Source organism: Peromyscus leucopus, chromosome 19, assembly GCF_004664715.2.
Source record: "Peromyscus leucopus breed LL Stock chromosome 19, UCI_PerLeu_2.1, whole genome shotgun sequence".
Classification (NCBI taxonomy): Eukaryota; Metazoa; Chordata; class Mammalia; order Rodentia; family Cricetidae; genus Peromyscus; species Peromyscus leucopus.
Window position 1 is genome coordinate 25,342,994 of NC_051079.1, and position 16,140 is coordinate 25,359,133.

At 54.0% G+C, this 16,140-nt stretch overlaps 1 protein-coding gene across 2 annotated transcripts in view; it reads right to left on the reverse strand.

The window, feature by feature from the left end:
* Nrg2 (neuregulin 2) overlaps positions 1–16,140 on the reverse strand; it is a 190,162-nt gene that overhangs the window by 18,015 nt on the left and 156,007 nt on the right. For both annotated transcript variants that reach the window (XM_028886757.2, XM_028886758.2), the window contains exons 3-4: positions 14,272–14,390; positions 5,507–5,627 (exon numbers count right to left, since the gene is read on the reverse strand). In XM_028886757.2, the coding sequence (XP_028742590.1) occupies positions 5,507–5,627; positions 14,272–14,390 (240 nt within the window). The remainder of the gene's footprint in view (positions 1–5,506; positions 5,628–14,271; positions 14,391–16,140) is intronic.

A 16,140-nucleotide genomic window follows, 5' to 3' on the forward strand; every position in this document is an offset into this window, starting at 1 on the left:
GCTGAAGGATTCTCTCCAGGATGCTGGGCAGGTTTCCTCCTCTATGAACAGCTCCCAGAAAACTCAAAGTACAATTCTGCTAGGCTGTTCTCACACTGTGTGCTCATGGCCAAAGGGACCTAGGAGGTATTTGATCTGTTCTCTCAAAGAGGGATCTGTGAGCCAATATGTTTGGGAAATCCATCCCCCAGGGCTCCTATTGAGTGGCAGTCTCCGTTAGCGTAGGAAGGGTTATGAAAAGCTTTGGAGGCGATAATAACTAAACTCTACAAACTTATTTGACCAAGGACCTTTTGTTTGTGTATTTTATGACAGGGTCTCATGCTATAGCTCTGGCTGGCCTGGAACAGAAGGCACTTTTTAGGAGGACCCTTGCAGGGCATAATTTGGAGAAGTTGTCTTAGAGCAGTAGATGCAGGGAGAAGGCAAGCTGGAGAGAGGTGGGAATTGCCAGTGTCCTAAAGCTACCTTCCAGACACCTGGTGCAGGGGGAGGTTGGAGCAGGCTAACTGTGGCCCCTGGGAGCCTGTTCTGTACAGCATCCGGCTGGAAGCCAGCCTTGGCCTGCCTGCCCTTTCCTGGGGACCTGTTCTTCCACTGTGGCCCGGCTTTGGCCTAGATCTCCTTGCACTTGGCCTTCCTCGCCACTCCAAGGCACCACCCATCCGCCCCTTCTCTCTGACCTTGTCATGCCCGCAAGGTACACTTCCTTCTGTTCTCTGGCTGCCGCCTCTCCCCTTAAGCAAGTCCCAGTTTCGTAGATTTCTAGGAGACATGCCCAGTCCTGTCCTTTCTCCTGAACCCCAGGAAGGCCAGTTACCTAGGGAGAACCCCACAGACAGGGCTGCTCTGACCCTAATGCGTGTCTCTCTTCGGAAACAGGTCTCTGTTGCCCTGGCCTGCATTCCCCTAGGAGCTAGGGAAACCCCATCAGCAGTAACCCCTCAGTACCAGGTTACTGTGCAACGTTAGTCAACCTAGACTTCCTCAGGAGGTGAGGATTCTCTGCCTTAGCCTTCTACTGTGTGTAACAAGGGGGCCCTTGGCCTTTTGAGAGATGCTGGCCATTTGGCTAGGATAGATAATCATGAAAACTCCGTGGCCTCTAATCTGGAGGAATAGGGAGTGGGGGTGGCTGGTGGACACAAAGCTGGAGTTTCTTTGGGCCTGTGCTATCTCCCTGGGTTGGGGAAGGAGGGAGAGCTGGCCATTGTAGTGGCGGAGCGTGGGTGCACATGTGCCTGGCCAGTTGGAGGTCTGGCTGGGAAGTCCAACTGTTAGAGGTGGGCAGCAGCAAAGCATGCTTACCCTGTGAGAGGGTGGCTTAGGGAAGGAGGCCCTCTTCAGTCTCTCTGATCCCTGACCCCTGTCCCTAGTCATTTTAGCCCAGGAAGATGGAGGAAGTGGCTGAGGCTTCCCAACTGACCACAGCCAGGCTCAGCTCTTCTTCCTCTGCTCCTGGGCCCTCGATGTGGGGGATGGGGATTAGAAGCAGGTGAAGTGATTCTTTTCCAAACGGAAGCACCTTTGGGAGTAAAGGATGAAGACCCAGAAGTTGCCAAAATGACTCTTGGATTCTACAAAGTAACAGGAAAGGACTAGGCTTGACTGTGTCCATTGTCTGCCTCTAGCTGGGCTCTTAGAGTCAGAGAAATCAGTGTATGCAAATGCATGGTGTGTGTGTGTGTGTGTGTGTGTGTGTGTGTGTGTGTGTGTGTGTATGTAAGAACAGTAGGGGGCAGGGGCAGAAAAGGACAAAGGGGAACTTATTTGACATCAGGGCTGCTGTCCCATGAGTCTTGGAGACCAGTGACAACTATAAACACACCTCTGTGTCCCTGTCCCATACTCAGCCTGGAATAGTCTGACTGCCTGCTCAGGGCTATGAGTTGCACAGTTCCAGGTGGCACCATTGGCTGGTCCACAACACACATGTACTGTGGTATTTGTGCAACGTTCTGGTGCTAGCCTCACACCTGTCTGTGAGAGGGATGCTCCTCCTCGCTGGATAAAGAAGAGGCTTTGGGCGATAGGGTGGTCAGGGTGGGGAAGGACTGATGGCCAGTGCTATCCTGGGGGGGGTACTAGCTCCTTTAGGGGCTCCTGGATCCTCCTATTCCTCTCTGCAGTCCTGTGTGTGGAGATTCATCTTCTTTAGAGAAGGTTCTAGGCATGAGCATGGCCTTTGACCTTTCTGCCCCTCAGCCAGACCAGGGTAGCAGGAGCCAGGGGAACCTTATCAGCATGATAGGCGTCTGCACTGGGTGTGAGTGGCCGACTGGTGGCAGGTTAGTGGTTCCCAGTCACACAGGGCTAACCTGTGAGGTCCAGGGCAATAGGGGATAGGTTGGAAGGGGCAGCAGGCCGCACGCAGCCTTCCTAGACTTTCCTGCAGGCATCCCCTCTGACTCTGAGAAGGTCTGAACCTGGGGCTGGAGAAGAGCAGGGGTGAGAAAAGGACAGAGAGGAGAGCCCACGGGCTACATCCGGGGTGGCAGAGAGGTCAGGACCTCTGCCATCCCCGTTCCCCACCCACCTCCCGGGCCTCAGTTTCTCCTTTTGGTAGCCTGGGGATAATGCCATGTGTGCTGCCCTCACCTGGGGAAGGAAGGATGGAGGATGAGAACTGTGCCCCAGGCACCGGAGGGAGCCAGGGTCTCGGAGCTCACGGGCGGGGGGCGGGGGCAGGTGCAGATGTATGGAGGATGAGCAGGCAGATGGGTGGGATGGGGCAGGGAAGCTGGGGATGGGGGAGATGAGCTGATGGGAGAGGGAGGCATGCCACTGGTATGTGCACAGGGCTGGAAAGAGAGTCTTGTTCTGTCATCATCCCCTGAACCAATCCCCAAGAGTCACGCACCAACCGTGCTCAACAAACACACGGAGAGAAGAGGAGAAAACGGCAAGAGGAAGTGTGGAGGTCCCTGTCTGGCCCAGACAGAAGACAGTCACCTTGATTTGGACCCCCATTTTCAAGTCCCCTTAAGTTTTCTTTTCTTTCTTTCTTTCTTTTTTAAAAACAAAATTCAGCATCAGTGACATTGTTTCTTTTGGCACTGACTTCCAGGAAAACCGGAGGGTTACGGAGTGTGCCTGCCTGCTTTTCAACACTCCCGGGGGGCTCTGAACCAATACACAGCAACAAGTGTAAGAAAACCAGGAAGGAAAACTGAGTTTTATAGAAACTGGAATGAAACTGACCAGTGTAGTTTCATTGTCCAAGCTAAGCGGAAATGCAAAAAAATCAAAATAAAAAGTAAACAAACAGCACAAATGGTAGACGTGAGTCCCGTTCCCTAAATCCTTTCCTTTTTTACTCCATTCCGGTGTTATCAGAAACCCCAAGAGGCCTGCCCCCCCTTCCCACCCAAATTCCCACCCTCAGAATGGCCTCTGGGCTCTGCCCGGCCCCCTCCCCCCTGCCCTTCTCCAGCGCATCTCCAAGGACTGCAGGCCCAGCCAGGGATGTCCCTCTCCCTCATATGTGACAGCAGGGTTCAGGGAAGCGGGCTATGGAGCCTTGACTAGGGCTGACCCAGGGGGCAAGGACGGGGAAGTAGTGGTTCTGGGCGCCAATTTCACCTTTGGAACCCAGCTGCCCTGGGTAGGGGGAGGAAACAGGGCACCCTCATGTTCACCAGGGCTCAGGCCCCTCTCCCTGCTTCTTTCAAATGTATCAGGGCTTACCCTGGCTCCTAGGGGCACAGTCATGTCAGTAGGTCCCCCCCCCACCCCCGGGAGCCATTGACTCATCCTTCCCTTTCTTACACTGCACTCCATCCTGGAACCCGGGTTCTGGGGACCTACTTTGTCCTTGTGCCTGTCTTGGGGTGCAGAGCCTTCCCTGCCTGCAGCCAGGGCTAAGTTCAGTGACAGAGCTGGATTCTTGGGAGGGTCAGGGGTCCAAGGGACTAGGGAAGAGGAGAGGAGGCCTGGTGTGGTAGAGGGGAAGGGGATTCAGGGCTGGGACTTCTCTGTGAGGCATGCTGAGATCTTTGAGAGTCTCTGTAGGTCTGTTCCAAAGAGCTCAGAGCATTTGCAAGGCTGCGATGTTTCCCTGGGCCCGGACTGCTATCATGGCTGCCTCTTAGAGGCCCAGACCAGGCCTTGGACTTCCCTGGAGAACCTTCTGTTGCTCTTGGAACTTCCCCGAGGGGTTCAGGAGGAAGGAGGGTGGGAAGGGGGTGACAGCAGGTGGAGGGTGGGACCATGGAGGAAGCCAGTGAGGAGGCCAGCTGGGACCACCGCTCTGTCTGGCAGGGCCACCACGCTCCCTTGCCCCATGGGAGACTGGGAGGAGACAGGGATACTGGGACCCTATCACCTGCGGAGGGTTCTTTAAAAATCCCAGCCTCCTCTCCAGGGTCACACTCTTAGAAAGGCCAAGCCAGTGAGGAGTGCAAGATCTGGCCTGGGTAGCCAGAGGTAGGAGAGCCTGGAGTTCTATCAGGAGGTCAACACTCTCTTTCTGAACTAGCAACGCTCTGGTGGCCTTTGTCCAGATGCCATGGGAATGGGACAGCTTTGGCACCTAGTCTGGGGCCCTTGGCACGGGCTGCTTTGAGAAGTTCCAGTTGTTGACTAGATCCCTGTTCCTATTCCTCCTGAAGATCCGGCCAGAGCTGCACTCCCTCCATTTGTGTCCCTCTCTACACACGGGCAGGAGGATCACCAGAAGAGCCGCTGGGACTGGAAAAGTCCTTTCTGGTGGCCCCATTCAGGCTTATCCTGAGTGCCGCAGTCTGGATAGCGGGGTTCTAAGCTCCTTGGAGCTCCTGCTGGCGCTACCCTCCTTGGGTCACTCTCATAGTGGTGTCCTGGCTGACGTCCCCACCTTCCATAGAGAGGGACTGGGGTTAAAGCAACACTCGGGGCAGAACTGGCCACTGGGCGTCACCAGGGCAGGGTGAGCAGCCAGATCTGAGGCCAGCACTGGGCTCTGGGTAAACCCTGTTTCCCTGCTAGGCAAGAGTGAGATCAGCAGGTGCCAAGGGCTCTGCAGCCTGGGTCCCGCTTTGCTCTCCCAGGCTTCTTTCTAGTGAAGAAGATGCAGCCAGGACATGCTCACCCAGGACAAATTTGGAGAGTTGCTTAGAGGATGGGGAAGAAAGACAGAACAGTGGAGAGAAGAGGAGAGGACAGGAAGGAGAGAGAGAGAGAGAGAGAGAGAGAGAGAGAGAGAGAGAGAGAGAGAGAGAGAGAGAGAGATAGCCTTAGATGGTTATTCCCACCTCCCTGCAGGGCGGTAAGAGATGGACATCAGGAGAGAGGGTGATAAGAGCCTAGAAAACTGGGTCTGCAGGAGTCCACACACCCCTTACAACTTACATATCTTTAGAGTCCAGAAAGGACTAGAAAGTGGACAAACCACCCTGTCTGTGCCCCTTGGGGATCACTTCCAAGTAGTTTGAAGCTCACTTTTTTTTTTTTTCTAGAGCCCTCCACTTCTGCCCCAACATCTCCTCCCCTGCTCTCGGCCTTGAGCCCACCCCCGCCGGTCACTTACTTGCAGGAGAGCTGGTTGATGCCCTCGATGTAGTAGCACACGCCTCCATTCACACAGTAGGACTTGGCCGTCTCGTTGCACTTCCGGGCATGCCCCGACCATGATGACAGAGTGGTGCTCACTGGAGGTACGAGAGACACGTGCTAGTGACCCAGTGAGACCACCTCCGGGCCCAGGGGCCACTTCCTTCACCTTCTTTCATGTTCCCATCTCAAAACTGGAAGGCCACTAGGAAGGATCTGCAGGAGTGCCTGGGTAGGGAAGGTCTAAGGGGATCTTTTGGTGGGCAGCAAGGTGAATGGGAAGCCACAATGGACCGTCCGCCCAGCATTCACACTGTTGGAAATCCTACAAAAGCCAGGGTTTTTTTTCCCACTGTTTTGGAAAAGAACAGGAAGAGCTTCTCCATTGGTGGAAGGCCTGACCTCTGCTCCGCTCCTGTCTCCCTCCTGGGGGGCTCCACTACAGCACTAGATGTTGATGTGGGAAATGGCTTGGGGTGCAGGGGGAGAACCTGTATCCATCTGCACTGCTCAGATTCTTATTGTGGACCAGGGGACTCAGGGAAATGACACCTTTCAGATACTGTCATTTTCTGAGCTTTGAGAAAGTGTGTGTGTGGGGGTTGGGTGGGGGTGGGGGTTGGGCTTCCAGTCTCTTCCTTCTTGTCCCCAGGCCTGGGATGTTACGAAAGCTGCCATGTCTTGTTTCTAGAAGTGTTCAGTGTCTCCTTCATGTTCCCCGACCAGACAGCTACCTCCTTGTCAGCTGTTGCCTGCGGAGGAAGCCTTCAGACTTTTCACAGCCTAAGCTACAAATCATGAACTTCAGGAGGACATGTAGCTGGGAGAGGGACGGAGGGAAGTGGAGGGGGGGCGGGGGGGGGAGGGAGGGCAGGGAACAGTTGGGATGTGAAAACCAGGTGCGAAAAAGGCTGGGCTCTCAGGTTGCTAACCCAGGCCACACCTCTGATTGATCGGGCTTGTCTGAAACAATGAAAATCGTGGATGCTCTGCTCCCTTACCAGGGGACAGCGTCCAGAAAGGTGGCTTTAAATGCACCTCTGCACTGGACCGCCGCTGCACAGCGGTGCAGCGGTGGTCCTCTGAATGAGGTGTTCCACTCCACCTTGGCTACCCTTATCTCCCCTGGGGTGGCAGCCTCCATCACTCCCTCCAGCAATGGGGAGGAGGTGAGAGGAGGAGGAGGAGGAGGAGGATGGAGCAGGCAGGCGCTTGGCACCCTCAGTGTTTAGACATGTAGGGAGACAGATGGAGCGTGGGGGACTGGAGTGTACACACAGCGCTGCCTCTGTATATGTCTGAAGGAGCTCACAGATAAAACTCAGCGGGGAAGGCCAGCTCCTGCCTTCCCCTCCACCCCATGCCTGTTGCCGAGCTGGCATCTCAGGCCCCACCCTCCCCCGCTGAGGTCTCCTCTAGGGCTCCACCACAAACCCAGCTGGGACCCACATGCTGGCCCGAGAGAGGAAGCTTTGAACTGGTGTTTGCTCCGATTCTGGGTCACAGAGACCCAGGAAAACTAAGAAAGGGACAGAGGAGAGGCACAAGCGTGGGGACCACGTCTGCAAGTTATAAAGTCCAACACTGGGCAGGTCCTAGAGGTTGTCCTGCCCTTGGGTCACACCTCCAAGGAGGAGCGAGAAAGAGAGGGGCCGAGGGTCTCTCTAGAGCTGCAGCTGTGAGTTCCTGCTAGATACCCTGTGCCTTGTGAAAGAGCACGTCAGCGCCGAGGCTTGACGTGAGCAGATGAATGTGGACCACAGCCTGAGCAGATGAATGTGGACCACAGCCTGGGGCCCCCGGGGGCCTTGGCTAAGCCAGAGGAATCTTGGCCTGGATCTGCCAGGCCCAGCATGGCTCCTCTGCTGCAGTGGTGGCAGAGACCTCCTGCTGTTGGTCTTCACTGTTGTTCTGTGAAGCTGACTGGGCGGCAGTGGACAGCAGCGAGGCTGCTGGGGTGGCGGGGACCACAGAAGAGAGACGGACCGCCACTTGTGGTACCCTGAGCATGGGTTGCCAATCCCATGCCATGGGGCTGATGCCACGTCTCCAGAAAGGCTAAAGGGAGGGTAGTCGGGGAGCTAGTCATAGGGGTGTCAGGGGATGGTGGCCACAGGCCTTCCCACCTCCTGTGTCATGGTAAGACCTTCCCAAGCCACTTTAGCATAGCTGTCCCGGTAGGTCCCGAGGCAACATGTTCTTAGCCTTGTCAACACACATCTGTATTTTGCCACTGGTCTTTGGTATCTGGAGAGGCAAAGGATTCTGAGTGAGAAGGCTGCTCTCTTGGCCTCTCCACTGGGAGGGCTCACAGCAACCCCAAATCCAGTATGTCCAAACTGGCCTCCCAGTTACCCATCTCTTCCCTACGCCTGGGAGCCCCAAGGTCCTAAAGAGTATCTTTTCTTTTTTTTATTTTTTATTTTTTATTTTTTCTTTACTGCCATATATCCTCAAGGACGGACGCTTCCACCGCCTCAAGAGGCTCCATTCACGCCTCCTACTTCCTCCCCTGGTCCAGGTCACTGTCCCATCTTCCTTGGGTGACCTGCTTGGTGGTCCTCCTGCCTCACACTTGGCTCCACTCTGGCTGCCACAGCGGTCTTTAGAATATGGAAATGGTGTCAGTCCCTTTCATGATCAAGGCTCGTTAGTGGTGTCCCTTTGTAGTCAGAACAAAGCCCTCCCACCCTTCGTTAGGTCTTATCTGGGCCTCATCGCAGCACTTCCCTCCCTTTTATCCTGGCCTCTCAATATATTCTGACTACACTCATTTCAGCTTTTCTAACCAGCCGGGTGCCCTGCTGCCCAGGACCCCTCAGTGTCTCCATGCAGCCTTTCCCGGGTTCTCAAGATGGCTACAAGCCCCACGTTCTTTATGTTCATCTCACAAGCTTTTTTTTTTTTTTTTGGTTTTTCGAGACAGGGTTTCTCTGTGTAGCTTTGGGCCTTTCCTGGAACTCACTTGGTAGCCCAGGCTGGCCTCAAACTCACAAAGATCCGCCTGGCTCTGCCTCCCGAGTGCTGGGATTAAAGGCGTGCGCCACCACTGACTGGCTCTCACAAGCTTTTGCTAGTAGTATTTATTCTAAACTGACTAAGGAACCAAGTATTCTATCACTAGCTCCATCACTAGAAGCCCAGCTCCTCTGGGGCATAGCCACACCTGTCATGCTTCACTAAAACCCCAATATCCAGCCAAATGCTTGACACCGAATAGGTGCTTAATTAACATTTGTCGACAGAGTGAGCAAACCCATATCTGATTCTTGAGGGGAAAGTGCCCTCTGTTGCTTCCCTGAGCATGGTCTAGTGTCCTTAGCCTGGGCATCCATAGCTTTTCTCCTCTCACTAGCAAATAATGCAGAGAGGTCGTTAGGGAGGTGAAGTCAAAACCACGGGGAGCTACCGCTTCATGCCTACTAGAATGGCTAGGATGGTAGAGCTGGAAAAGAGCAAGTGGTAGAGAGGCTATGGAGGGACCAGACCCCTGGGCCACACCTGCTGTCAATGAATGGTGATGTGCTTGCTTAGACATCTAGTCTGGGAGGTTTGTTTGTTTGTTTGTTTGTTTTTGAGACAGGGTTTCTCTGTGTACCCCTGGCTGTCCTGGAACTCGCTCTGTAGACCATACTGGCCTCGAACTTATAGAGATCCGCCTGCCTCTGCCTCCTGAGTGCTGGGATTAAAGGCATGTGCCAACACCTCCTGACCTCTGGGAGCTCTTTAAGAAAAGAAAAAATTTTAAATCCCCAGAGTTACCGTACACTCAAGAAATTCCACTCCTGGGTGTATCCTCAAGACTGAAAACCTGTGTGCTCACAACCACCTGAACATGAATGTCTGCAGAAACATTATTCATCAGCCCAAATGTGGAAGCGATCCAAATGATTCAACAATTCAAACTGTTGGATGTATTCAAAATGGATGAATAAAATGTAGTATTCACACACTAGAATAGCATTTCACCATAAAAGGAATGTGCTCATATATGGTACGACATGGATGGGCCTTAAGATATGTTAAGGCCACTTATTATATGGGTATATTTATACAAAACATCTACTATAAATTAATCCACGGGGCAGAGAGCAAGAGTAGAGTTGTGGGGTTGGAGGGGGAAGTGGGGAGTGACTGCTAAATACACATGCAGTTTTTGAGGTGATGATGAAATGTTCGGAATTAGTGGGGATAGTTACATAAGTCGGTGACTATACCGAACGCCACTGAATCATACTCCAAAAGGACAAATTTTATGGTATGCAAATTATATCTAAAAAAATTAATTAAAACCATGCCCAGAAGGGGAAAGGCCAGGAAGCAGTTGCCATGAGTGTCTTGGTTCAAGCTGTCCCAGACCTTCAGAGGAAGATGAAATGGGACAGAGGCTGAGCAGGAACACTGAGTGTCTCTCTGTTGTCCAGGCTGCAGCTGCTCTCTCCTCTTTTCAGCAGGGACAAACTTCTGCCTCTCTTTAAGGTCCAGACCCATTGCCTTGAGCTATCCAGCTCCTGCCTTGCTGTGCAAACGGCTCCTTTTCGGTTGGCCCAGGGGCCCATCCTCCCCCTACTTTGTTGGGAGAGGCGCACGCTTTCAGGCCTAGGATTTTACCTTCTTTTCATTTGAGGGTCTGTGATAACCAAGGCAGTGCCTTTCTGGAACTCAGCGGGGTCGTACCAAATACAACTGATGTCAGGATACCTGTGCACGTGTGCATGTGTAGACGTGTTCAACCAGCTACCCCCTTGCCCAGAGGCCTCAGCCACATGTCTGCAGTCCTGTAAGACCTGCCTGCCCCGTGCTTGGTATCCTGGGACAGTCTGGAGTTCCCTTTCACTTGGGACAGGCTTCTGAAGGCAAAAGAGGATTGCACTACGCAGACTGTTTTGTTCCAAGTTCTGTCTCTGTCTGCAGACTCCTCTTCCCTGTCAGCCCAGGGACGATGGAAGCTCCCATGAGACCCAGAGCTGTCACTTCCGGAGGGCCAGCTCTGATCTGGGAAAGAGGACTGTGGCTCCACCCTAATGGAGAGGTAGGTAGCCACCCAAGAGTAGGATGATGCCCTTTGACGCCCTACTCCTGTGGCCCTACTCCCTTGGGGCCTGGGCGGGGCCCCACCAACCCACCTCGGGATGAGTCATTGGGGGCAGGCTCAGCTGCCCGCTGCCCGCCCTCCACCCCCTCCTCAGGGTGTGGTTGCTGCAGGTCTGCTGGCTTTCGCTGGTAAACACAGAATCCATGCATCTCTGCTTGGGAAAACAGCCATGACCACGTCTCTACATCAAGAGTAGTCTCGCCTGCTGCAGACTGGACAGGACAGCCAAAGCAAAGAGATGTGTGCGGTGTGTGCAGTGTGTGTGTGTGTGTGTGCAGTGTGTGTGTATGCATGTGTGTGCAGTGTGTGTGTGTGTGCAGTGTGTGTGTATGTGTATGAGGATGCATTTGTGTGTGTGCAGTGTGTGTGTGAGGATGCATGTGTGTGTGTATGTGTATGAGGATGCATGTGTATGTGTGTGTGTGCAGTGTGTGTGTGTGAGGATGCATGTGTGTGTATGCATGTGTGTGTATGCATGTGTGTGAGGATGCATGTGTGTGTGTGCAGTGTGTGTGTGAGGATGCATGTGTGTGTGTATGCATGTGTGTGAGGATGCATGTGTGTGTATGCATGTGTGTGAGGATGCATGTGTGTGTGCATGCATGTGTGTGTGTGTGTGCAGTGTGTGTGTGAGGATGCATGTGTGTGAGGATGCATGTGTGTGTGTGGGTGAGGTGCCGATGGCAACCTTAGTGGCAAACTCAGAATCCCAGGAGTTCAGGAGAAGCTTAACACCACGTAGGTCAGCCTGCGAGGGCCAAGCTGAGCTTTAGGTGGGGAAGGAGCATGCAGCCTGTGGGACACAGAGCTGGACCCAGTGCAGATGTCGGAGCTCTGGCTACCACCTGGGCCTCTGCTCTCACACCAGGTTGCAGGGACAGGAGGCACTGAAGCCTGTGGGCAGCTGGGATTCCATCTCTGCATGAGACCCTCTGCTCTGCCCAAAGGTGCACTGTCTGCTTCCAAAGCCTAGCGAAGTCTGGCATGCCGCGGCTGAGGGGGTCATTCCTGGCTGGGACTGGGGCTTACTGGTGAGTCAGACCCTCGAGACCCTGGTCCTGCGAAATGAAGAGAGCAGCGCCGGGGGGTTCTGTGCAGGAGCCCTTCCTGTTCCTTTTGCATCACATAATGAGGTGGGTTGTCCTACAGGGCCACCATGCAGGGCACACTGCCTCTTTACAGCGCTTCTGCCCACAGATAAGCCTGGCACAGATAAGCCTGGCACAGATGGGGCCCCATCCACCTGACAGGGAACAGGGCTGCGTGTGCATGCGACCTCAGCAGGAGGAATAAGAAGCCATTCTCATACCTGGCCCGGGAGGACGCAGAGATGGGGGCTGGCTGAGGGGAACTCTCTGAGGCAGGTGCCTTCTCTTCCTGCTCCCCTCTCTAAATACGGGAGATGCGGTTTCATAGCAGGAAAGCAAGAAACCGACCCACCCTCAATTCTTAGAGTCTTTTCCATCCGGAGCCAGCACAGCCTTTGGACTTCCTAGTTTCGTGAGCCGATAAATGATTTCCTTAGGATCAGTATAAGTTGGATATTTGTCAATTCTAACCCAGAAAAATCTTCATTAATAAAACGAGAAACCTGAAGTTCAAGGTGGCTCAGAGGATGTCTGCCCACGACTACAGAGGTGGCAGGAGCTGAGCCCAGGTGCATGCCAGTTTGGGACAGCTTGAGAGCACTGGATCCAGGGACTTGCCTCCGTCACCATTCTCAGGCCATCAAGCCAGGATGTGGAGGAGGCCACAAGGGCTTGGAATAGTTCTTCCTTCCTTCCTTCCTTCCTTCCTTCCTTCCTTCCTTCCTTCCTTCTTTCTTCCTTTCTTTCTAATTAAAAAAATATATTGAAAGCTGGGCATGGTGGCTTTAATTCCAGCACTTGGGAGGCAGAGGCAGGTGGATCTCTGTGAGTTCAAGGCCAGCCTGGGCTACCAAGTGAGTTCCTGGATGGCCAGGACTGTGTAGAGAGACCCTGTCTCAAAAAAAAAAAAAAAAAAAAAAAAAAAAAAAAAAAAAAAAAAAGATATTGAAACTCAGGCCTTGTATATGCTAGGCAAGAGCTCTCCCGTTGAACTACATTCCTAACCCCAGGTTGTAATTTCTTTAATGTACCATTTACCGGCTCCTATTGTGAGGTAGGCATTGTGCTAGGCCCTGAGGCCAGAGTAGTAAACAGGTTCATGGAGTGCCAAGACCAAGTTTACTAATGACTTTCTCACTGTAGGGCCCTATCAGTAACACGCTGTTTGACTTTGGGCAAAACACACAACCTCTCTGAGCCTCTCCCAAAGAAGGGTCCACGAGACAACGCAGCTAGAGAAAATGGCTCAGTAAACAGTAGATGTGACCAGAGCTCTTAGGGGACAGCGTCATTCCTGTCCAGCATCATTACTTCCCGGAGGCTCCTCCTACGCTGGTCGCTGGTCGGAAGCGCGGAACAAATCCAACAACAGTATGGGGGGGTGTAAGGCTAGAATTCAAGAGACGCCACCAAACCGTGGGGGGTCAAGAGGTAGCCCAGAGTGGGGTTTGGACCCAGAGTAACACTGCAGGAGGTCAAGGAGGAAGGCTGCCCGGGGTTGGAAAGGACGGAGACTGGTAAAGGAGAGCGAGTTCATCTGGGGGCGACAAGACCTTGGGGTCCGACAGGAAAGGAGCAAGCTCTGGTTCTGAGGCTCCAGGGAAGGGGCGTGGCTTCAAGAAGGCACTTTAGAAGCCCATTGCTCTGACGCATGCGTGTTGGGGGCCACCATGGCTGCCCTGGAGATAGGGACTGGAATGGGAGGGACAGGTGTGAGAAAGATCGAGAAAACAGATGACTCCTATGACACAGTGGTACGAGAGCCCAAGAAGTCTGAGGTATCTCCCATGAGCCCGGGGCAGACAGGGTCTGGCCTGACTGTCGGCCTTGGTAAGGTTGCAGGATCCCTTTCAAGTCAGTGCTGTGTGGTGGTAACGCAGTCGGGGGGGGGGGGGGCACGGGGCGGAATATACACAGGATCAGATCCTATGCCCGGGAGGAGAGGTGGCTTTCTATGCCCCAAACCAGGGCCTGAGGAGACAACCCAGCGGAAAGGTGTTCTCTAGTCTGATGCTGCGTCAGGCACTGTGAGCCAGCAAGCCAAACAGCCTTGCTTTGTAAGTCTCCAAAGAGGGCCTAGGGTCAGTGAGCCAGGCCTGTGATTCCTAAATGGAGGCTGCGCCCAGGCCCCAGGCACTCAAGCCTCCCACCCTGAGGCCTGGCTCAGGTGCCCGACGAGGCAGCTGGCAACAGGCAGGCAGCTCACACCCACCCTGGGCCTGTCTCTCCCCAGCCTCGCTCCTGACAGCCCAGCCTCCCGTAATTGCCTTCTAAAAATATCCTCTCCCCCCCCCAACCCCCCACCTCTTGATTTCAAAATATTTAGTTTTCAGGGTATTTAAAATGAGAGCTGGCGGCTCTTCCAGGCCCAGATAACAAAACTAAACATTTATGCTTTGACTGCATTTCTCTGAATTGGCTGAGATCTGGGGTTTGATACGCAGCAGCAGGAGGGAGGGGGGCTGAGTGCAAAAAAGATCACGTGCTGGTCTCCTGAGGGCTGAGGGGCAGCTGATCTACTCGTCCCCCCCACCCTTCCCTTTTTTGAGGGACACCTACCGCTGTTCACATGGAGCCGGCCCCTCACGCTGTCCTTCCCAAGGATGTTCTCAGCCTCACAGACATACTCCCCAGCGTCTTCCAGCTTCACCTTGTTGAACTGTAGTCGTGAGTTCTTTCTGGTTTGGAAGAGGAAAGAGGGAGAGAGAGGTGTGAGGCAGGGCTACCGAGCTTCTCAGCGGTCACTTCCCTGAACCACAGTGGCTGTGTAGGCTGGGTGAGAAGAAGGTGCCTCAGGCCGGCTTTTTTTCTGGAGCGCAGGTGGTACTCTGAACCCTGGAGCTGGGAGGGAGACTCGAACCCTCAGGACAAGACAGGGTGCATCCGGCCACAGCACGCATGCTCTACATCTCTGAGTTTTCACATCTCTTTTCTTGGGGCTGGGTTTCTTTGTACCATTTTTCCTGGGGAAGAACACCAGGCCCCTTAGGAAGTCACATGGCCACATCTCTCATTCCCAGCTGCCTTTGCTGTCCATAGAAAGAACAGCAGGTTGTCACTGTTCAGTGTTAGGGTTTGAACGTGTTTCCCAGAGTCCACTGGTCCCCACTGCAATGGCGCTAGCAGGTCACAAGGACACACATTGAGAAGGCCCTCATACCCTTGATTTTGGAGTTCTCAGCCTCTACAGCCGGGGACCAACTCCATCCATACTGTTTACAGGTAAACCCATCTGGATACTATGTTAGAGCAGCAACATGGACCCCGACTCCCAGGTGCCTGGGAGGACACCTGTCTGATAGCTTCAGTGGCAACTGTACCAGTCTGGGGTACCAGTCCAAGTCTGGGGCTCTCTCCTACCATCCACTCAGCCTTGCCATTGAGGGGCCTCTGCAGCCCCTTCTCCAACAGGCTTTTGTTTTATGCCTTCCTTGAACATCTGACAAGCGCCTCCCAGATGCTGGAAACGATGTGCTCCAGGGTCTGGAGCCTCAGGGCCGATTAGGGTATCCTCTTCTTGTATACGGGCAAACGAAGTCTTTAGAGGGCTCTTGGGTTGCTGGCAGACACTCAGCAAGGCAGAGGAGAGGTGGACCCGGAGCTGAGGAGCAGTGAGGACACCGGAAGCTAGGGCTACCCCTTCCTCTAGTCTCTCACTTGATGGCCTGAGGCCCAGTCCTAGTAGCCCCCCTCCGCCCCCCAGCTGTGACTCTAGAGCATGTGGGTTTGTTTGGCTTCTTTCTGAAACCCTGACCAAATCTTGCGTCTTCCCCAAGGCTCCCCTGCAGTGCTCTGGGGTATCTTAGTTCTGCAAGGCTCTGTTCACAGCCCCCAATCCGTCCCGCATCTGACGCACGCTGGGGTCCAGAAAGTGCTCTGGATAAAGCCAGGGGCCCGAGAAAGGACACAGTGTCTGTACATGCAGTGACCTCCTCCTTTTTTTTAAGTGACGGATAAAAAACCAGATTCCTTGCATATGCACAGTTGGCTAGGGTACAGGTAGGGTAGAGCCGGGCTGCCACCGCCCGGCCTGAGCCCCAAGGCTGCAAAAGAGAGCCATGACCCTGCTGGCATAAGGACCGGGATGGGAATGGGGACAGGATGTGGGCTATGGGGAAGGAATGGGGGGAGAGCTGGGCAGAAAGCACCTCCCTCTTGGCTTTACCTCGGCCTTTGGAAATTGGCCTCTTCTCAAATATCTCACTCTCAGATTCCCATGAGCTCGCTGCAGATTGATGGACCTCACTGCGGTGGTGATGGCCTCGCTAGTGTGGTGACAGTGACTTGACTGTGTGCCCTGTCGTTCCTGCTTCATGCTGGTCTTCCTCCCTGGGGCTTGTGCCTGCTCACAGTTCTCCCCTACCAACTCGTTTCTCTTCGTGGAGCAGAGCCCCGGGGGTCCCCTCCGACTGCACACATCCGCTTCCC